Source organism: Aulonocara sp. 'chitande type north' Nkhata Bay, linkage group LG19, assembly GCF_057382095.1.
Source record: "Aulonocara sp. 'chitande type north' Nkhata Bay isolate Kocher_YH1m ecotype deep benthic linkage group LG19, A_spYH_male_GT1.1, whole genome shotgun sequence".
Taxonomy (NCBI): domain Eukaryota; kingdom Metazoa; phylum Chordata; class Actinopteri; order Cichliformes; family Cichlidae; genus Aulonocara; species Aulonocara sp. 'chitande type north' Nkhata Bay.
In genome coordinates, this window is record NC_141362.1 from 18,291,769 (window position 1) to 18,313,152 (window position 21,384).

Sequence of the window (21,384 nt, forward strand, 5' to 3'; positions counted from 1 at the left end):
CTGTGTTAACTCACAGCGCGTTTAAACTAGGTTTCATATTTGTCTAAAATCGACTTTTTATTATTTATTTATTTTTCACTCCTAGTTTTAATTTGCTTTTAGTTCCCTGAAATAACCTGTCTCAGTGCCACCCTCCATTGGCGGTTTCTATGTAAAAAAAATAAATAAATCTTTGGTTACCCTTGACTACACTACCCATAGTGCACCATGGTATGCGTCCGTTACTGTGATTGGTCCAGGTTGGTTAGAGACGTTGTTGAACTGCAGGTCGGAGAGAAAGAGCAAACAGAGGACCTCGGAGTTGTCAAATGGTTGAACTATGGCTGCGCCTGTTAGCATGTGCTGCCGTCTGTTTGACAGAAACGGCGCTTTGACACGTGTTAGGAAACTGTTTGCACGGCGCGTGAACAGAAGCATCGCGCGGAGCTGTTCCGGTGTTACGCACGAGGAAAATGAACTTGAACTCACAGACTCGACTATAGCTGGTTCCAACTTCAAAACCAGGGCAACACAGGTAAGTCAACCTCCAAAACAGTAACACAAGCCGGGCCTGCAGCTAAGATTGTCCTGTCTGTGTTGAGTCGCAGGCTGAGTGAAACCTTTAAGGAGTAAAGGTGAGAAGCTTATAACCTGAACAGGTTATAAACTGGGCCCAGGAAACACTAAACTAAGGAATAAATATTAAACCAAATGGTTATCCATTATGACAGCGTGGCTGTGATATAAAAGGGGGTCATGGGGTGTATTTTTGGCGTGATTGTGAGAACCAATCATAGGGGGGAAACAACACCTCACCTGCTTTACGTTTGTCACTGCTTTGTAGTTTTACATACTTGATATCATGTGATAAGATAGATGTGATAGCCAGCATGTTGCAAGTAGGAAAAGAATTGTTATAAACTAATAAAGTTGGTTGAGATTAAAAGTAATTTTTTCTATTTGGATTGAAGTTGTGCTTTAGATGATACAGATTTTGAATCTTTTGGACCGTTTGGAGGCCCAAAGTATAAACAGTTTAAGAGGGTGTTATTGAGATAGTCTACTTCTTTAAAATATTGTTTCTACCTCATACATACATACTCTATCCATGTGCTTGATAATCAGAGATGATTGACAGAGCAAGCATGCTCCTGAATGTCCAGTAGTCAAATAACAGAGTAGCATTCATTGTTCATCTTCTTGCTGTGTCTCTCTGGGTTGCAGGTGTATATTACATCAGTGACTATAATAATTATGATATGGCAATAATAGGGAAAAATTGACTAAAGTGTGCATAAGTGGCTTTTATATGAAGCTTTTTACCTTAAGAAACAATGAAGGGACTTGGGAAGGTCTAAAAAGATCAGTGCAGTTAAATGATCAGCCTGTTGATTAACAGTGTCTCCGGAGCAACTGCTGAGTCACTGGTTTGCTTTTACACTGGTAACTTTTGACATAACCGCAGGTGCTCATGAGTGATGGGCAAAGGTCAGGAGCTGGGACACAGATTTGGCTTCAGCTGACATTATTGTGTCTCTGGCATGATGGGACTCAGAGGGGCTGTTGTGTTTGATTCAAAATAAGACTGCAGTGATGCCAGGGTATATAGTTTGATCGGTGTCTTTTCCTGGTTCTTTTCCTCCCCAGAAGAGGCTCAGGGATGACAGCATACTCCCCTTTTCAGCATTCTTGACTGACAACTTTGGCCGCAGGCACAACTACCTACGAATCTCCCTCACAGAAAAATGCAACTTCCGCTGTGAGTAAATGTTTATTTTCTGTGGATCCTATCAAGAAACCATTGTTACATTCCCAGCCCACTAGTGGAGCAACATTATTAGACCAAGTTAACCATCGTAATTAGTAAACCTTTCACAGAAGTGCACTAAAATGCCCAAATTCTGCTGACCTACTGGAGAAAGAAAAGGTTTTTCTTTCCCGCACAGTAGAGTTCTTGGTTTGTCCCCTCGTTCCCTTTTATTTAGTTGTGTTACTTCAGTATTTATCGTAGTAAAAGAAGGAATTCTCGCTAATGTAGGCTAAAATACATCTTTCATCTTTCTCATTTCTAGGTCAGTACTGCATGCCAGAGGAGGGGGTGAAGCTCACACCGCGGGGCCAGCTGCTATCCACCTCTGAGGTGCTGACCCTGGCTCGCCTCTTCGTCCAAGAGGGGGTGGACAAGATCCGCCTCACTGGAGGGGAGCCGCTCATCAGACCTGATGTGCTCCATATTATCAGTAAGAAACAAGGAGAAAATAGTTTGTGCAGGCTTTTTTTTTTCAATAATAAAACAACTTGGAAGCTGTTTTGAGTCATTTCACACTTTTTTAACACTTTGGATCAGCTTGTAGCAAACATAAACTTGCTTTCTTCAGTTTACCGTATGACTAAAATGATGTAGTGACACTGTTTTCAGAGGAGCAAGTCAGCTTTGGCAACCAGGCGACCGATGATTCATGTGCTAACTCTGCTGACTTGACTGCAGCTGAAGTGAAGAGAAGCAATTTTGCATGCATGCCTTCAGTTTAAGGGTTTCTGTGGAAGGGGAAATGATTTGTTACACCACAGTTGTGTTTTTGGTCTAATGATGTATTATTGCATCATTTGAATTTTACAGCCTGATTTTAAATTAAACTTTGTAAGTGAAGCCTCTGCAGCAAGAAAAAGCCTGTCGTGAATGAATGAGGGTGTGTGACAGGACTAGTGGGTCAGGTCTTTTTGGAAAGAGGACCATTGATTGCCACTAGCTGTGTGTGAGGCTCATGAGACTTCATGCATAACTTGGATTTGGTTGCACTAGTTATTTCAGGAAGCAAGAGGATCGCTTGAAATAACGGAGTATAATTTATTGAAGTGTGGAGTTTGACTAATAAATGATTTGCCGACATTGGTAGGAAGAAATACACAACAGTATTGCTGATGGAGATTAGAGTTGGAGACTCTGATGAGGCACATTGAGCATCCAGAATAAAGGTGGAGATGAGGAGGAGGCAGAACACATGAATGAGAGTCTGAAACGACTGCACTGAGATTTAAAGCTCAAGGAACAGAGGCTGAATGTCTCACAGGAGGAGCGTGAAAAAGCTGCAGTGAAGCTGGTTGTGTTGTTTTTGTTGGCTCACAGAACCGCTGATGTGGCGTGTACAGTTATAAACAGGATCCACAAAGATCTACTGGTTACAAGTAATGGTAGTTGGCTAGGTTTACTGGATGGATTTAGTTGCATTGTGGTGCTGTGTGTGTTTGTGAGTTCATTCTGCATTATCTTTGCTTAATGTCAAAATGACCAGAGTAACTGTACTAGTTATGGATAATAAAGACTTTAATAACCCATAAATTTATTTAAAGACGTTTTTAAATTGATAGGCATTCAAGCAAGGAAACATAATTTCCCGGTGGCACAATATGCTGCATAGTAACAGATAAAGATATCCACTTTACATGGCTAAAGATTTTGTTCTGTTATCATGCTGTAATGATTGATTTATGTATGGATAAACTCATCTGTTATATAATATTTCAACCTTAAAGGTAAAAGTTCACTCATTGCATTCATCAGTTTTCTCTCATTCTGTCTTGCCTTTCCACTTCTACTCTGCAGCTGAGCTCAGAAAGTTGGAGGGCCTCAAGACTATCGCCATGACAACCAATGGCATGAACTTGGCTCGGCTTTTGCCAAACCTTAAAGACGCCGGATTGGACCTGATCAACATCAGCCTGGATTCATTAGTTCCTGCCAAATTTGAGTTTATTGTCAGACGGAAAGGTATGGAAGCGTCGTCAGTGTATCAATGTCAGCTGTGTGAGACATATGATCAGAACACCAATAGTGTGCGTAGATTGAGGAGGGAAAAAAGCGACATCACGAGGCTGTAGCTGATTGACGCTGTAGTTTAGGAGTGTATAACCACAAAAGTGTCAGATGGTCAGTGAGATATTTTCTAAATCCCTACGTCTTTAGAAAATATGAAGGAGATTGTGATCTGGTGATGGTGGAGGCCATTTGAGTATAATGAACTCATTGTGATGTTTAAGATGCCAGTTTTACATGATTTTAGCTTTGTGACGTGGTGTGTTATCCTGCTGGAAGCAGCGGTCAGAAGATGGGAGATGTTACTGTTACTGTGGTGATAAAGTGATGGGTACTGAGCAACTGTACTTGGACAGGCTGTAATGTTTAAATAATGCTCATTTGGTGCTAACTGGCCCAAAGTGTGCCCAGATAATTGGCTGACTGACTGACTTCAGATGAAATTAAACATATTTAATATTCTTCATGTGTGGCTAAAAACTCTCACTGTCTTTATGTATGAAACTGTTCCTTTTTTTTAGTGTTTCCCTAGTTCAGCTTTTTCTTCTAGTGTATGATAGGCATAAATCAGTGTAGTTTTTGTTGTGGGTCCATCCCACAAGCTTAGGGAAGAAGGCTGTAAGCTGTAAACACTGCAGGTGACAGCAGGGCAGAGCTATGGGTGGTTGGCTCGTGAAAGGCAGACACAGATGGACTAACTGAGATTAGGACATGAAGAAGAGCGGAGAAAAGAAAACTGGATTTACAGCACCTGCCTTCTTGTGTTTGTAATAGAAGTTACTGTTGAAATCTTGTTTCTTTTCTTTATTCAGGACAAATTGCAGTTATGCAAACTGTAAATAAAACATAAGCCTCATCCTACATAAAGATCTTGCTTTGATTTAATTGTTTTGAGCAAGTGAAAACAAATAATGACTCTGACCTCGACAGTGTGCTTTTCAAAAGCTTGAGCTGCTGTGGAGGGATTACATGTTTCTATACAAGTGGTTTGTGGTGAATTACGGACATTAAAAGGTGGAGGAGAACAGACAAGGCCGAGCTTTTCGTGTGGAAGCACCACTCATTTCAGAAACCACAAAGCTTAGTTCTGATCTTTGTTTTTGTTGTATGATTCAGTGCATTTTTATTTCTCAAAACCTGCCTCCAATCACACACCATTCTCAACTTTAGTCGTATTTTAATAACATACAAACTTTACGATTATTATTTATTAGTAGCATTACTAATGCACCTAATGTAAAATGTTAATCTTAGTCACATTTCATTTTCTACTTGCCTTTTCCAGGGTTTCACAAAGTAATGGAGGGCGTTGAAAAGGCCATTGAATTGGGCTACAGTCCTGTGAAGGTATTTGTTCATTTTCATTCATTATTAAGTCTCTGTTATGGAAAATATCCCCACTACGATTCAGTGTCTTCCTTTTTGTTACTGTTTAACATTTTTGCAGTTTATATATAAGTATTAAAATGGGTAAGATTTAATTGCAGGACAAGTGTTTCACAGTTGCAGAAATGTAGCAAGTGCAGAGTGCCCAAAAACTCTGAGATAATCAGCTAATATCAGTGAGAGAAAACAATAAAATCATGGTTAGGAAAGGTGAATTCCCTGTGATGACTTTCATATGGTGTTTTTGGATAATGTGTCAGAGTGAAAGCCTGGAACAAGAGAACAACAAGGGGCTGAGGATGGAGCCTTGGGGACCGGCATTTGTACTGATCTAAGATCAATCCTACTGTGGCGCTGAGAAGTCAAACACACTGAAACCTAAGCAAGTAGAAATGTTGCAAAAGCTGCTCTGCTCTGGATCAAACCACCAAAAATGTTGGTGGTTTGATCCAGTTGGCATGCCAAATATCCTTGGGCAAGATACTTACTCCAATTTGCTCTCCAATGTATCCATCAGAGTATGAATGTGTGTGAATATTTGATATAAAGCACTTATGTAGGAAAAGAACAGAAATAAGTGCTTGTATGAATGGGTTTGAATGAGTGAATGAGGCAAGTCATATAAAACACTTCGTGTGCTTAGTTAGTAGTAGAAAAATGCTGCATATGAATCAGTCCGTTAACCAAAATCAAGCAATGACCACTATTATGAGCAATTCCTTTTACTTGTTCATAATGAGAGACACAAACTGTTTTGCAGAGTGCTTTGGAAGTTGTCAGATTTTAGTTGTAGTTTAATATGTTTCCTCCAGTAGCTTCTCGTAACCTGATTCCCCTTTAGGAAGAGTGTGATTTTTATAAGGCTTCTCTGTTACAGGAGTTTAGGAATGCCAGCATAAAATAACATTATATGTCCATTACCTAGTCTAAAAAATTGTTGTTCTTCATTCTGTTTTGCTAAGCTGTGCGGTTAGCTTGATGCCCCTGACTGCATGTTGATCAAGAAGTGTTGTGGTTCAGCCTTGGGTCAGTGAAGGACCTTCATTTGTAGATCTTTAAGCATCAAATGAGTCACATTAAATCTGCTAGACAGTTAAAATAAAACATGATGCTGTTTTAAACTTTCACGTTATTTATCAACTCTTTAAGAAGGCAAGAAAAAGCTTATGTGGATGGGTCTCCTTTTGAAAAATTTAGACTTTAAAAATATAGTGAATTATTCCAGTCATTAACATCACTGGATGAATTCTCATGTATAGTACATCAAAGTCTTATAAGGCTGTTATTATTGTGTTACATAATTAAATATTGGCCCACACATCTTCAGTAAGTCATTTTCTGTCGGTTGTTACATAACCAGCTTGTTAGGAAAATAATGGCTCAGTAATCAGAGGCCTATTGTTGTTCACTTCTCTTTGTAGATCAACTGCGTGGTCATGCGAGGCCTGAATGAGGATGAGCTGCTTGATTTTGCAGCACTGACAGAGAAGAAGCCTCTGGAGGTGCGCTTTATAGAGTACATGCCCTTCGATGGTAAGTGCTCACACCCCATGAAGAGTTTCAAATGCTCGTGCAAATGTTTTAAACATCCATTGTTTAAACCCACACTTCCTGGTTCGTCTCCTCTCTGCAGGCAACAAGTGGAACTTTAAGAAGATGGTGAGCTACCAGGAGATGCTGGACCGCATCAGGCAGAAGTGGCCCGACCTGGAGAAGCTTCAAGCTGGACAGACAGACACAGCCAAGGTCAGTGTCTCCAACTGTAAAAAATTACTTTGGAGATGAAATCCTGACAAAGATGGTTGATTAATTATTATATTTATACTGAAAAATAAAAAGTCATGTTTCTTGTGTTCCTCTGTGCATTTTCTCCGACACATCCGAGTCCCTCTGATCAAATAGACCTGCAGGATTTTTCTATATTTCTGCTTAAAACATCATCAGATTATAACACAAGTCCTAAAAACAAAAAAGAAGACAACCCAATTAAACACATTAAACTAAAACATCCAAGTGAACAAAGTTTCAGGTGTCGGAGTCCAATGAAGAACTTTTTGTCACTGGTTGTAACATTTGAAAGTATATTTCTCACTTTTTTCCCTGTTTTGAAACAGACATTTAAAGTGCCAGGCTTCAAAGGTCAGCTGGGCTTCATCACCTCCATGTCCGACCATTTCTGTCGCTCCTGCAATCGTTTACGCATCACTGCAGACGGCAACCTAAAGGTAAAGCCGATAAAGCTTTAAAGCTGTTCGTGAGGTCTGTTATTGTCCTATGGCACAAATGTTCATGTATGCATGTGTGCAATTATAGATGGGCGGAGCTTGTGGGCGGCAGGTTGTGGAGCAAAAAGGGTGGTTTGTGATTTGTTAATAAGTGACAGAATCTTTTGCTGTTACTTGAGTTTTTCGTAATTTTGATGAGAATCTTATTGCTTTTATACATTTTTCTTCACCTTCATGTATCAGTGTCCCTTTTTCTTCACCATTAAGGTCCTTTGATTCTCCTTCTGGTCATTCCCTTTGTTTTTGAGACAAAACTTTTAACTAATTAGAATCAATATACACTGAAGGTGTAGAGGAGGCTGCATACACTTCACTCTGAAACACTGATTTCAGTGGTTTGCGCCAAGCAACAGGATACAAGCACAACTACAGAGCTCTTGTAGGCGCTACGGTCAAAGTTCAGCAGAATGTAACTTTGACCACTGTGAACTATGACGACTGCCTGTCTACCCAATAGGAAGATGGCATCTCTTTCTACTGGTAAGGTCCACTACAGGCCATCTCTGCCTTCAGCTGAATATGGCAGAAGGTCTTCTATTGGCCACAGTGAGCTGCAGAGCAAAGTAGAGGAAATGTTTATTATGATGCATTTGAATTCATTAAATTATACAATATTTGTTTGGGTTTGTATCGAGACCAATGTCATAGACTGAGTATTTCTTCACCTCTCACCTCTTTTATATCCCCACGTGTTACATACCACTACAGCATGTCATTGAATTGTGTCTAATCTCTCCCTTAGTCTGTTTTGACCTGCTTTATTTCTGCTCTCTTTCTGTTTTGTCTTCTCTTTCTTCTTCTCTCTTTCCCCTTACCCCAGAACCCGTCACAGCAGCAGATGGCTGCCTCTCCCTGACCCTGTTTAAAAGGAAGTTTTACCTTCCCGTCATCTCAAAAGTGCTTGTTCATAACAGATCACTTGATCGTTGGGATTTTCTCTAAGAATACTGTCGAGTCTTTACCTTACAGAATAAAGCACGCTATTGCTGCTGTTAGCTTAATATAAAAAGTGGGTTATTCTCCCACTATCTCTACTGATCTATTATTAAGTTCTTAAGCAATTTTTGATATTAAAGTGAACTTTTTACACAGACTCCAGGGAGCCATTTAGTTAATGTTTGGTGTCTAATCTTGGATTTGGACTGCATTGCATTTGAGAAAACAGCTTTTCACTCTTTCCCGTCCGTCTCCTCTCTCAGGTGTGTTTGTTTGGTAACTCAGAGGTCTCCCTCAGAGATGTCTTACGCTCTGGCGCGTCCGATGAAGAGCTGCTGCAAATTATTAGTGCTGCTGTGGGCCGGAAGAAGAAACAGCATGCAGGTAGAAATCAATACATCATACAATTTTAGGATTATGCGCACAGATTGTTGTAATATTTGTAATTTATCCCTCTTTCTCTCTTCAGGCATGTTCAGTATCTCTCAGATGAAGAACAGGCCTATGATCCTCATTGGTGGGTGACACAGCTGTACGTACAAAGACCTCATTCGTGTTTCTTTAATGTTTTGTATTAGGATTGGAGCAGATCCACATCCATGCACTTTCCTTCTTAAAGATCAGGGAATGTTGAATCAAAAAGTTCAGCTATGGCTGAACTTCACACTGCTGGGCTGCCAACTAGTGTTTTAGAAGTGGTTGCAGCCAAAGTAGTTATGTCAGTATTCTTGACTCATTTATTTTTGTTTTCCAGCAGGTACCACATCTCAGACATTCCTGCCAAAGCTACAAGACAGCAAGAGGGCTTTCCCCATTAGTTCCCAGCTTAAAAATGACACGTTCCTCTCTCCAGCAACAACTCATCATTTAGGCAGCAGGAAAGTCTTGAATAGAGAGGATTGTTTGTGCCTTTCAGACTCCACTAACTTAACACAGGAAGCCAGTGTTTGCTGCTCTGGAACCTTAATGAGTGGGGGTACCCATGTTAAGATGCATATCAACACAGAAAAACCTAACCACAATGAAGTAGCATCCCTTCCCTCTGCAGAGATTGATAATGATCACATTAGTTGTCACACTAAGACTGAATGTTTCAGAACACGCACAAATGTCACAAGCTATGTTAATGAAGTCTGTCTCAGGAACGCACAAGCCCTGAGTCCTAATGTTCTGACGAGCCACGTGTCCAGGACCCCAGGAGCAGCTGTTTTTTGCACACTGCTGATAGATGCCAAAATAAATCAGAGAAACCACCCTGTTAGATTCTGCCACAGTCAAAATTCCAACAAGGTTGCCAGTTGTAAACAGTCTGAGAGCAACCAGACAACAGATCTCAAAGCTCAGCTGACACATACAGACGCCCAGGGCCGCGCCACCATGGTGGATGTCGGGGGGAAACTTCCCACATGTCGAACAGCCGTAGCCTGCGCCACCGTTAGCTTAGGCCCCACCGCCTTCCGCCTGCTTCGAGATAACCAGCTGGCCAAGGGCGACGCCTTGACTGTGGCGCAGTTGGCTGGCATCATGGCTTCGAAGCAGACCTCCACCCTCATCCCCCTCTGCCACCCTTTACCCTTAGACCACACCGCTGTCACATTTCACCTGGATGAGCTTCTTAATGCCGTCGTCATCACAGCGACATGTCGCACCACGGGCAGGACGGGAGTGGAGATGGAGGCTCTGACCGCTGCTTCTGTAACAGCGCTCACCGTCTACGATATGTGCAAGGCGGTGAGCCATGACATCATCATCACGGATATAAAACTCGTCAGTAAGACAGGCGGTAAAAAGGACTTTCATCGTCATTCAAAACAGGAAGAATGAGATCAAAGACTGCACTATGGTTTTCCACAAATTAAACTTTGTGCCATCAATGAAAAACACATCCTCTTGGGCAGTTATCTCTCCTAGTCTGAATCGTTTTGTCTAATATGTAGTTTACTGAAGTTTTATCAATATTTTCAGTGTCATAATTCCTGCTTTTCCCTCCAGAGGGTGCACAAGTATTACATTGATAGTCCTCCCTGGAGGTTTTTGGAGTGGAGAAGAAACTGATTGCAGATGGCACTGATAATGTGCTTTTAAATTTGAAAGAATTTAATTTATGAAACTTGAAAACTGAACACAAACAAAAGAAGAGAGCAGCAAACGTTTCAGTGCATATTCCAGTCAGTCCCATACTCGCTTGCTCTTTTTCTTAACTTGCTTTTTATTGCAGTGACTAACACTACCACTATGATTGTTTTAACCTTGCTTTTTTTTTTTTTTTTTTTTTAGATAATTAGGATATGAAATTTTAGTTTTGATGTTTTTCTACCTACCTCTGTAGTACACTGCAAACTAGATTTGTACTACATTAAAGTAGAGGATGGTAGTAAAATAAACTTATCAAATGACTGATAACACAAATAACCCGTTACACAGTACGTTAACCCATTATTGCTCAATATGTTGTTAAAGTCTGTGTTCCTGTAACTTCCCTCCACTTGTGTGCTGTCTGTACCAGCCGTTTTCTTTTGTTTTTGAAGATTATTATGATTTTCATTGGTTGCATTAACTGTGCATTCACTTCACATCATCACACATCTCTTTTTTTAAAAATGAAGTATGGCATGTTCATTTCCCTCTCAGAGAATGGCAGTATTCTCCGGTTATATAATAACGTTCATCCACTGGATATAACAATGACTAATGAGTGGCTTGACAGGGTGGTTCCACTCTGGTTACAACACACAGCCTGTTCCATTATGTTTTTCAGCTTAATAAAGAAACACTAAAAGGGACGATCCTGGTATTTTTGGCCTCGAAGTCTTATAGCTTGTAAAATGAATGCCTTACGACTTATTATAGCAGGTTTATAAGGACAAACTGAAATGAAGGAGTCTTGGTTTTCTGACTGCATAGTTATCAAAGCTCATCTTGTACATGGCTTGGTACCCAATCTGTAGCTAGTCTCTAGCTCATTCCCTTCTTCCGAATGATGGAACGCTGCAATCACTGTTTTGCTGTCAATGTGGATGAAAATTCCATCATCCTATTCACGTTGCAGCTCGGTATTTTCGTCTCTGGTTCCGCAACACCTGACGTGGACCTTATTAGAGTTCTCTCTCTGCGTTAAGCTTGGTTAGCAAGGACCTTTACTGGATACAAACACTGCAGGTGAGAATCAAACCTGCAACTCCTATTCCAAAGGCATGGAGTCTTACCACTACACTGTCCAACTGCTCTTATTTCTGTTTTTATGTCTGTTTATTCATATATACGTATATATATATATATTGTAACAGGGAGAGTGTATGAAATAAGATCTGCCTAAATAAAATGACATATGTTACATTAAAAATAGAAAAGATGTGTGATAAAGGTACGCCTAGCCTGCCTCCAAACAGCTGAGAAAGAGGGAAGGCAAAATTGACACAACACACAGACAAGAGAGTATAGTAGTGTAGAGACTAGAGTAGTGGTTAGACCACACGTCTTTGGAGCAGAGGATCGCAAGTTTGATTCCCACCTGGAGTGTCTGTATCCAGTAAGGGTCCTTAGACTAGAACTCCCCCCTACTAAGCGATCAACAGGGTCCGTGTCAGGTGTTGAGGAACCAGGGCACCCTGACAAGAAGGGAGGTACAAAATAAATGCTATGGCAAGGGGGAGCCTGGACGCCAGGTCAGGGGGCGTTATCATCACCCCCATATTAGATCACTACAATAGGGCAGCAGTAATCAGTGAGATGCTTGGCTAAAAGGGCTAGAGGCTAAGATCAAGGTAGTCAACATAGGTGTCAGCAGCTGGAGAGGGACGCAGTGGTCATGATGATCCACTCGACTCTGAGACCATCACAGCGGCCGACTGTCCACTGACCCTCTTCATATGGGTTCTTGGTTCTGTAGTCTCCTTCCAGGGCACAGCAAAAATCTTCATGTTGGCTGTCCAGTGGATCATCATGGCCACTGCATCCATCTCTAGCTGTTGACACCTTGGTTCTGTGGTCCTGCTTTTGATTTCTCTGGTCTAGTTGTTGATTGGCATATCTCAGGTATGGGTCCTGTACTTCTGCAACCTCCCTCTGTGCTACCCTGATCTTAGCCTCCTGCCCTTTCAGCCAAGCATCTTACTGATTACTGCTGCCCTATTGTAGTGATCTAGTTAGTCTCAATAGATATTGTACACAGTGCTGCATTAACATCTAGCAGACCTAATATGGGGGTGATGATAACTCCCCCTGACCTGGTGTCCTGGCTCCCCCTTGCCATAGCACTTAATTTGTACCTTCCTTCTTGTCAGGGTGCCCTGGTTCCTCAACACCTGACACAGACCTTGTTGATTGCTTAGCAGGGGGGTGGGGAGTCTAGTCTAGCCTAAGGCTCCTTACTGGATACAGACACTCCGGGTGGGAATCAAACTTGCGATCCTCTGCTCCAAAGACGTGTGGTCTAACCACTACTCTAGTCTCTACACTACTATACTCTCTTGTCTGTGTGTTGTGTCAATTTTGCCTTCCCTCTTTCTCAGCTGTTTGGAGGCAGGCTAGGCGTACCTTTATCACACATCTTTTCTATTTTTAATGTAACATATGCCATTTTATTTAGGCAGATCTTATTTCATACACTCTCCCTGTTACAATATATATATATATGTATATATGAATAAACAGAAATAAAAGCAGGAATAAAAGCAGCTGGACAGTGTAGTGGTAAGACTCCATGCCTTTGGAAAAGGAGTTGCAGGTTTGATTCTCACCTGCAGTGTTTGTATCCAGTAAAGGTCCTTGCTAACCAAGCTTAACGCAGAGAGAGAACTCTAACAAGGTCCACGTCAGGTGTTGCGGAACCAGAGACGAAAATACCGAGCTGCTATGTAAATAGGATGATGGAATTTTCATCCGTGTGTGTGTATGCAACAAGGACTCCAGATACCTCTGTGATGACTTTATGTTTCTGTAAGTCTTGGTAACACACGCCCTTTCTTTAGCTTTAAATAACTCATCAAAAACAACCATATCAGAATGATTAATATAAGAGCAAACCTCACACTTTGCCCCCCAAAATTTGTACCTGTCATCTGTTTCAGTGAGAGGTGATCATCAGTCTTTCTGAAATGTAATTCACCATGCTGTCATTTTATACAACACGTTCTGCTCTGCTCTGAAATAACTCAAGAAATGGGTTGAATATTGGTTCAAACACGCAGATTATGCAGAATGTTTTTACAATTTAAATCCAGCACCAGTAACCAAAGCTGAAACTAAGAACGGAGATCAATCAGGGTAAAAACCAAACATTCATCAGCATCAGCGGTTAAACATGGACCATTTGTTACCTTGAATAATTTCACTTTTTCATAATGAGAGGCACAAACTGGGGTTTGTAGAGTGCTTTGGAAAATGTTTTGGTTGTAGTTTAGTTGCAGTCCAATAGGCTCTCGTAACCTGGCTCCAGTTAAGGAAGATTTAGGCAGGCTGTGACCTGTGCATAAATAAAGTAACATACAAATAACCATTTCCTGGATGGAGCCACTTTATTTCTTCATCACTGGAGCCAAATACTTTCCTCAGGATGATGTAGATGCACAGAGAGTATTCATAAAGCTCACAACCCTCACGTCATACTGGGCTCTTTTTGTGCCACTTTTTTCATTTGTATGAACGCCATTTCCGCTGTGTTGGGTGTAACATAGCCAAACTTGCCACCCGGTTTTGTTTTTGTAAAAAATTCAAAATTTCAGTCTGGTTTTCTTACATCAGCCTAACACGGCTTAGCAGCAAAAATACTCACACTTGACACCCTAGGGACCGTTTTGTGCCCCATTGAAACCCATTATAAACGCTATTTTTCACGGCAAAAAAATTACGGTCAAATCGATCGTGATAGGTAATGCTTCCATTTCCGTTTGCAGTAGTGGCCTTAGAGTTGTAATTTTTTTATTTGTCCACCCGGTGGCGCCCTTGCTCCACATTTGACCCGGGGCTGGAAAACAGCGGGCTGCTTAAACAGACCTGCGGGAAACGAAGCCTCATTTCCGGCGTGCAGCAGCGGCTTCGCCCGCTGATCGGGCGGGACCATTTTCGGCCCCTAGGACCGTTTGAGGGTGCATTTTTTTTTAATCAACAGGAAATGACGTATTTGTTGTGACGTGGTATCGGACGTGTGCGCTGGAAAAAGGAGTCCGACGCAACATGCCCCGTTCATCGTCGCGAGTTAACCCGGGAGGATGCACTGATTTCGGCCTAGAGGAGGAGCATTTGCCGCCTGGAGACCATTTCTGGTCCTGAAAAAAAAAAAAAAAAAAGGCGATCGAAATGAAGGTTGGTGCCAATCTTTAGTCCATCTAAAGGCCTAATTATAATAACAATCAAATATTACTTCAAATGTTTTTTGTTTTTTTTAATATTTCGTTTTGTTTTGGGGGGCTAAAAAAAACGGTGCGCTCATGTAATTAAACTGCGATTAAAAGGGTTAAAACCCCCGAAATATAATTAAAACTTTACATGAATATTTCAGGGAGAAGTAGTTTTAAAAGACTGGCCAATTTAAAGTGGAAAAAAATATGAATATATAATCTTTTTATAGCATTTTTCGGGCGTGGCAGAAAACGGTCCCCAGGGTGATGAACGTAAGTTTTTTAAAGTATGACGTGAGGGTTAAATCATCCATCCATCTTCTTAAGACACTTGACCACTTTATTCCTACATCCCATCAGAAAATTAAGCTCATTGGAACAAGTTAATTTGAAAACCACTGACATTTTTCAGGAATTTGATTTGAATGGCTGCCACTAAACTCAAAATGAATACAAGCATCTCCCCATCCTCCTCATGATCCAAACGCTTGACATAACCAATGAGAGTGAAGGAAAGAAAAAAACAATTTGTTGTAAGGGACAAAAGTTTATTGTAACCCTACAAAAGACACAGGGTGAGAGAAAAAAAACAAAACCGAAACAAAATAAATGAAAAACAAACCAAAAGAAAAGCTTCTCGTTCTCATACAAGTGTCAGAACTATCCATCATACACGGACCACAGTTTAATGATTCTGATTTTTAATATAACATTTGTCGTAATGCGTTGTGTACATACAAAATATAGCAAACTAAATAAGGCAAATAAATAGAGGTACAATTTACAGGAAAATGGAACATTCCTCATGTTTTCATCTTTTTTTTAATCTTAACTCAAACATCAACAAACGTGTACAAAATGCTTTTTTTTTTATTTCTCCAACTGTATATCTTTCAGGTGGAGGGTACGTTTTTCTTTTTCTTCCAAACATGAAAATACTGACTCCTCACAATTATACAAGCTCGAAGAACGGGTGCAACTTTTCTCAGGCAGTACAGGCTGTGGTTTAACAGGTGTGTTTCAGTTTGCAAGCAGTTTTCTACGAAAGGAGAAACAATTCACACTCTGTGCACCCATCTTTAGGCATGCAGCTCAACACCATGTAATGACAGAAATGTGGTATTGACATAAAATACCCCACCCACAACCGCCCCCCAATCCCTCTTTTTAATTTTTTTTCTCCAGACTCACCAAACCAGGAGACAGGACCTGCTCTGTACCACAGTCGCCTCTTAGTTTCCCCACAAATCCCATCTCTGCCATTCAACAGACTCTTAAAGTGTTCCAAGCGGCCCAGCCAGATACTCAGCCTCACTTTCCTCCCTTTCCTATAAACACCATCTTTAATTTCTTCTTCTTTTAAATTTTTTATTTTTATTTTGCACCACTCTTTCGTTGCACCCTTCTAGTTTCTTGAGGGACCTCAGCCCTCGCTGCAAATGGAAATGTCCCATCAACAAAGTGCATTGAAACAAGCTACTTATTTCCATCTTTACACTCAAAAAAAAAAAAAAAGAAATCAAAAATCATCAGCCAGTCAATGGCCAAATAGACATCCAACCATGTAGCAACACAAAGGTTTTAATACTGACAATACCCCTCAGGAAATAGTCTGCACTACAACACGGGTTAAAGCTCTGAATGAAGGGTTTAAAGAATCTGATGAAGTATAACTCAAAAAGGATCAGAGGCTAGAAAACAAAAGGACTAAAATATACACAAGATGCTGGTTTATTGGGACAAAATCAAGTAATATCCTCTTTTAAAATTTTAAAAGTGTCTGAAAGTTTTAAGTGATTTTGGTTCACTGGTTAATCTCTGGGATACAATTTCTGTCTCACGTTATGTTTTTTTTAACCTCACAGTAGCTTCTCTCTGCTTCAGAGGGGAAATGAAGAAAATGAACTAAAAGTGTGGAAGAACTCATATAAAAGGAAGTGAGTGAGTTTAGCTGTGCACAGGTAACACATAACCCCAAACCTTTCTGAGGAAACATTTAAGTGCACCTGCTGAAGTTATTTGGGAGATACTGGGTAGAGCTGTTTTTGACAGGTTGTGAGGTCAGTGAAGTGCACTATAATCGGCCACAAGATGGCACCATATCCCCACCAAATTCTGTAAGTTTGCTTTGGAAGCCACAAATACAAACGTGAAAACAGGATCAGAGGCACTTAAAACTGAACGTTTACACAACGAAGAACAGAAAAACTCCAGAAAGGACAAACTGGGGAAGTCGCTGTTAGAAATACAAACATGGTGGGTCGAGACCTCTCTTCTGACTCTGAATGAATGTGATGGTTAACATGTAAATGTATGCTTGATGTTGACTTTACACCCCACGATTAGAGCCGTCTTTGTGTGAACACATTCTGCAGCGAAGCTGAAGCCAAAACCAAACCAACGCAGTGCCCAAAACTGCAATTCCTTTAATGACCACTGGAGGCTTGCTCCAAAAGTGAGTCAATCTCCATAAAACTCCCATGTTAAAATGACCAGCTTAAAGCAAAAATAAACATAGTTTTGGTCTTTTTAGCCACTTTCCTACTTTATAACAATTTTGTTTGTGTAACTCCCCCATTTAAACATTATTAAAGTTAAACATATAATTATTATCAGGTCCGTGGCCTCTTTTACTGACAGATATCTGGCAGGCTTCATCTCCGGAAACTGGAGACATTGATTGGTGTCTGGTTAATTGCATACAGACTATCTGTGCTCCAGTTTTCACAACTAGTTAAATTCTAGTACTTCATCTGTATGTTACTTAGCAGACACAGATAACTGCTAATTAAAGCAAATGTTAGCTAAAAAATTAGCACTCCACCCTCTCATCCAAATATGGTCACTTCTGGTCCAAAAAATAAAAAACAAAACAAAAAAACCCTTAAAAGAACAAAACAAAATGAAAAACAAAAAACAAGCAAAAGAACAAGATGGCTTTATAATGGGACTTCAAAAACCAATGAGTGACATCATAGATGCTACATCCATCTTTTAATACAGTCTATGTGCACTGCTATATATATTTTTTTGTTTTCAAAAAGAATCAGATGTTAATACTGATTACACTACAGCCTCACTCCTACTGCTCTAAATACTTCAAATACCTTATAAAAAGGAGGTTGGCTTCCCTTTGTGGGCCTGATTTGACTGACTTGATTGACAAGCTGGAGAAAAAGATGAAAGTACAAATTCTTTTCTATGACATGCTCTGATGTTTTTTTCCTGTGTGTGTCCCACCTACCTTCTTTAAGTGTTTTGTTATACCCTGACATGACAATGAGAGATTCATCACATGGTGCGGTGTGACTCTACCACGGAAAAAGCTGAAAATTTAAAAAAGAAAGCAGAGAGATACTGAATAGAGTGAGAATTTAACCTTACTGCAGTAAAGGAACTGCAGCTTGTGCCTTTAAATGAATTTCATGGCATTCCTTCATTATGTTAGTTACAGATAATCTGACAACATACAGGACGCTGTCATTGGCTTGTGGACTTCTGAGTGTAAAGTTTACAAAAAAGCTGCAGTGCAAACAAGACGTACAGATGTGAAAAGTGTGAGCGATTACCTCTTTTTTTTTTCCTTTTTTTACATAAAGCGCAAAATGTATAGAAATTCACTTCAACGCCAACTTGCAACACCAACAAATAATGCATTGCGTGTACAAAAATCCCAAAACATAAAAAAAGACCTCTTTGCAATTAGCTTGTCTGCATCTAAATATAAATATATATCAATGCCTAATTGCAGTATGTTTTGTATTAATACATTTACATTAGTTTTCTCTTTCCTTTGGCACTGTTAATGCCAGAACGATGTTGGTCAGAGTGAAGGTGAGGCCTGACCCATGTGGCACAGTCATGTTTTAAATCAGGTGGATCAGGCTGAGAAGTTTCCTTGAGCACATCGGGATAGACACGTCCTTCCTGGAGAATGTTGGTATGAATCTGGATCCTTCTTCACTCTTTCAGAAGCCTACAAATCATTCTGGGACGTGTCGACTCCTTGACTTTCTGTGGTTGAGAAGTCTCTTTTCTGGGGAACACCTGATGGTCGAGGTTATTTTTTAGTTCCCTTCAGCTTCTTTTTTCCTGAAATCTGCCTGGAGACGCTTCATAGTCCTTTTACCAATCCTTTGTCTTTGCCTCGTGACTATATACAGTGTGACTGTCCGATCCCAATGTCCCGTGTGCTTTAAAGCCCAGTAGTTAAATGACAGAGCTTTTTCAGCACCGGAGAGCTTGCAGAGGATGTGTGAATGGGGGAGAAAAGTGAAAAAGACTGGGGTGATAGACAGTGAGAGCCTTGAGCACAGTGTTAAAGGATATGGTCAAATGACATGGGCTAATGTGTCACAGTGGTGTGTCCACTTGTCCATCCTGGTAACATCCAGGACAGACGGAGTGGAAATAGCTTTACAAGACCAATCAGAGGAGAGCGCTGCATCCTTCAACACGGCTCGGCCGTTCTTGCAAGTCCAATCCAGCTGTTATTTACATCCTCTACAATGTCAGCGGTCACTGTCCCACAACCTGGACTAAAGGTGTTAAAAGCTCAACGCAATGGCAGATTTAAGGTGGGGTTTTTTTATTCCTGTTCCCCGACCTAGTAGTTAACCTTGGTGACGGTTCTTTCCCGGCCGCCACCCTCCGCCAGCTGATTGACAGAGCGTTTGCGATTTCGCTTGAACTTGTTCAGGTCTTTGTCGAAGACCTCGCCGGAGCGCAAAGCTGAAACCAGGTCGTCAAACTCCCCGCCGACTTCTTCCGTGGTGCCGCTCTTTTTGGCCCGTCGTTCCCGCTCCCGTTGATCCTTAAGCTGGTTAGGAATAGAATACAGAGTTATTGGAAAAAAAAATATTAACTGTCATCACTGCCTCAGGTGTATTCTCTGCTTCTGTGTCTCACCATCGCCTCCATCCGGGCCCTCCGCTCCTCCTCATCCTTGCGTCGCTGCATGTTCTCGAGGTCCTGTCGTGCGTCGGTGAACGACTGCAAGAAGGTGTCGAAGATCCCGAAAAACTCATCCGGCTGCATTCTCCCTTCTTCCTCCCCAAAGTGCTTCAGAGATTTGGCAAACTGCACAAAGCACATATACCGTCATTAATAAACAATTTTAAACACATTGAAACCAAATGCGTCATTATACAGGCTGGACATGAGCATATGAGCCTGCTCTTCAAATTCATCTACTGCCATTCATGCTGGAAATTAACACACACACACACATACACGAGTAAGAAATGACTGCATGATTTGACCACCGTATGTCCACCCAGTTCTGTTCAAGCTGTTCGGTGCTCTGCGCCAGGACAAAGCCTGCGGCCAAACACGCTCTACATTCCCACACTGAGCTTTGTGCTGCAGTACTACAGACCACTACACGCACACACATACACACAGGCCCAGTCACAGTCCTAAAACACAACAAGATACAATCTGTACTGCGCAGAGGCCATGGTTTGAGGCAGATACTAGCAACACATCTGACCAGTTTTGCAAAATAATGTGCGATAGGTTATTTGTGGAAAAATTTGGATTTCATAAAGCGTAACTGTCACACATGTATTTGGTTTAAGACGATAAACAGGCCACACTGAAAGAGTGAAAGTGAGAGTCAGTATTCTTTAAAAGGGTAGCAGCTGTTCATTCTATCATCTGAAAGAAAAAAAAAACCCAAACATTTGGGCACTTTTATAAATTTTGCAAAAATAAAGTTTCAAAATACACTCAGGGTGAGGCTACATTCAAGCACAATCTGCAAAGCGCATTTGAAGCTGGTTTTTTTTGGCCATTTGGTTGGAACAGAACAAGCTGGGTAGTTATTCTTTATTTATCTCCATTGGGAAAATGTAAAACATCCCAAGTGTTAGGAGAAGCAAGTCCTCAAAAGCCACCTGGGGGCTTTTGAGGGTTCATTCTCCTGTGCCCAGGTCAAGGGCACGGGGGAATGAACCCAATGCATTTTTAACATCGGAGAAAAACATGATCTCCTGGAAAAACTCCAAACCCAAACCATGAGTATTTATCCATACTTTGACTTCCTAGATATCGCTAAAGGCACCATGGAAATCTCAGCTGAAGAAAATGCATGTGATTTCTCAAAATCCAGTTCAGCTTAGTTATTAGTGTACTCTCTCATTCGTTAATTAAATTTCAGTTGAACTTTATTTTATTTATACAGCACCAAACCATCTCATGGTGCTTTTTATTGTAAGTACTTGAATGGTGGGAAATGCGGGGAAAAAGAGAAGAGAAAACAAAAACAACAAAGAATGAAATCAAACTATGGGAGCAGGCAAATGTTGAAAATATATGCCATGCTGAAGACAAAGAGAATGAAAAGAGGAGAGTGTGCATCAAGAGGAGCATCCAATAGTCTGAGCCTATAGCAGCATAACTTAAGGATGGTTCAGGGTCATCTGATCCAGCTTCTAATAAAAGTTTCATCACTAAATTAAAGTTTCATCCTCATCACTGCTTTCATATTCATTTTTGTTTCACTCCTTCCTATTCTCACAGAGTCACATTTAAAGTCAAAATTCCCCAGCTTTTACGGTAAATAAAATATATCTCATCTCAGATCACTAACAAAGAATCTTCATATATTTACTCTTTTGGTTGATTTATTTCAATACAATAAACA

The 21,384-nt window shown here is 40.7% G+C and overlaps 2 protein-coding genes across 12 annotated transcripts in view; one reads left to right on the forward strand and one right to left on the reverse strand.

Annotated features, from left to right (window-relative positions):
• Window positions 1-210: 210 nt before the first annotated feature.
• mocs1 (molybdenum cofactor synthesis 1) lies at window positions 211-11,365 on the forward strand. 4 transcript variants are annotated; one of them, XM_086275244.1, is made up of 11 exons: window positions 211-514; window positions 1,627-1,738; window positions 2,052-2,219; window positions 3,584-3,748; window positions 5,079-5,140; window positions 6,601-6,712; window positions 6,813-6,925; window positions 7,294-7,404; window positions 8,664-8,784; window positions 8,870-8,932; window positions 9,158-9,298. In XM_086275244.1, exons 1-10 carry the CDS (start codon window positions 320-322, stop codon window positions 8,923-8,925), a joined length of 1,215 nt encoding a protein of 404 aa, XP_086131370.1. In that variant the 5' UTR covers window positions 211-319; the 3' UTR covers window positions 8,926-8,932; window positions 9,158-9,298. The 4 variants fall into 4 exon arrangements, with proteins under 4 accessions (XP_086131370.1, XP_086131367.1, XP_086131368.1 ...); XM_086275241.1 differs by having other exon boundaries at window positions 212-514; window positions 8,870-8,917; window positions 9,155-11,365; XM_086275242.1 differs by having other exon boundaries at window positions 212-514; window positions 8,870-8,917; window positions 9,158-11,365.
• Window positions 11,366-15,647: 4,282 nt separating this feature from the next.
• The window catches only part of daam2 (dishevelled associated activator of morphogenesis 2), a 110,729-nt gene continuing 104,992 nt past the window's right edge, over window positions 15,648-21,384 (reverse strand). For all 8 annotated transcript variants that reach the window (XM_086273718.1, XM_086273715.1, XM_086273717.1 and 5 more), the window contains 2 exons: window positions 19,647-19,817; window positions 15,648-19,557 (listed from right to left, as the gene is read on the reverse strand). In XM_086273718.1, coding sequence (XP_086129844.1) covers window positions 19,345-19,557; window positions 19,647-19,817 — 384 coding nt within the window. In that variant the 3' untranslated portion in view covers window positions 15,648-19,344. The remainder of the gene's footprint in view (window positions 19,558-19,646; window positions 19,818-21,384) is intronic.

What these genes read in the sequence shown, in the direction of transcription:
- mocs1 (XM_086275241.1), top strand. Translation starts at nt 320, where the DNA reads ATGGCTGCGCCTGTTAGCATGTGCTGCCGTCTGTTTGACAGAAACGGC. An exon ending in GTTTATTGTCAGACGGAAAG is followed by an intron (nt 3,749 to 5,078) that starts GTATGGAAGCGT and finishes TGCCTTTTCCAG; the next exon opens with GGTTTCACAAAGTAATGGAG. An exon ending in CAGGCCTATGATCCTCATTG is followed by an intron (nt 8,918 to 9,154) that starts GTGGGTGACACA and finishes TTTGTTTTCCAG; the next exon opens with CAGGTACCACATCTCAGACA.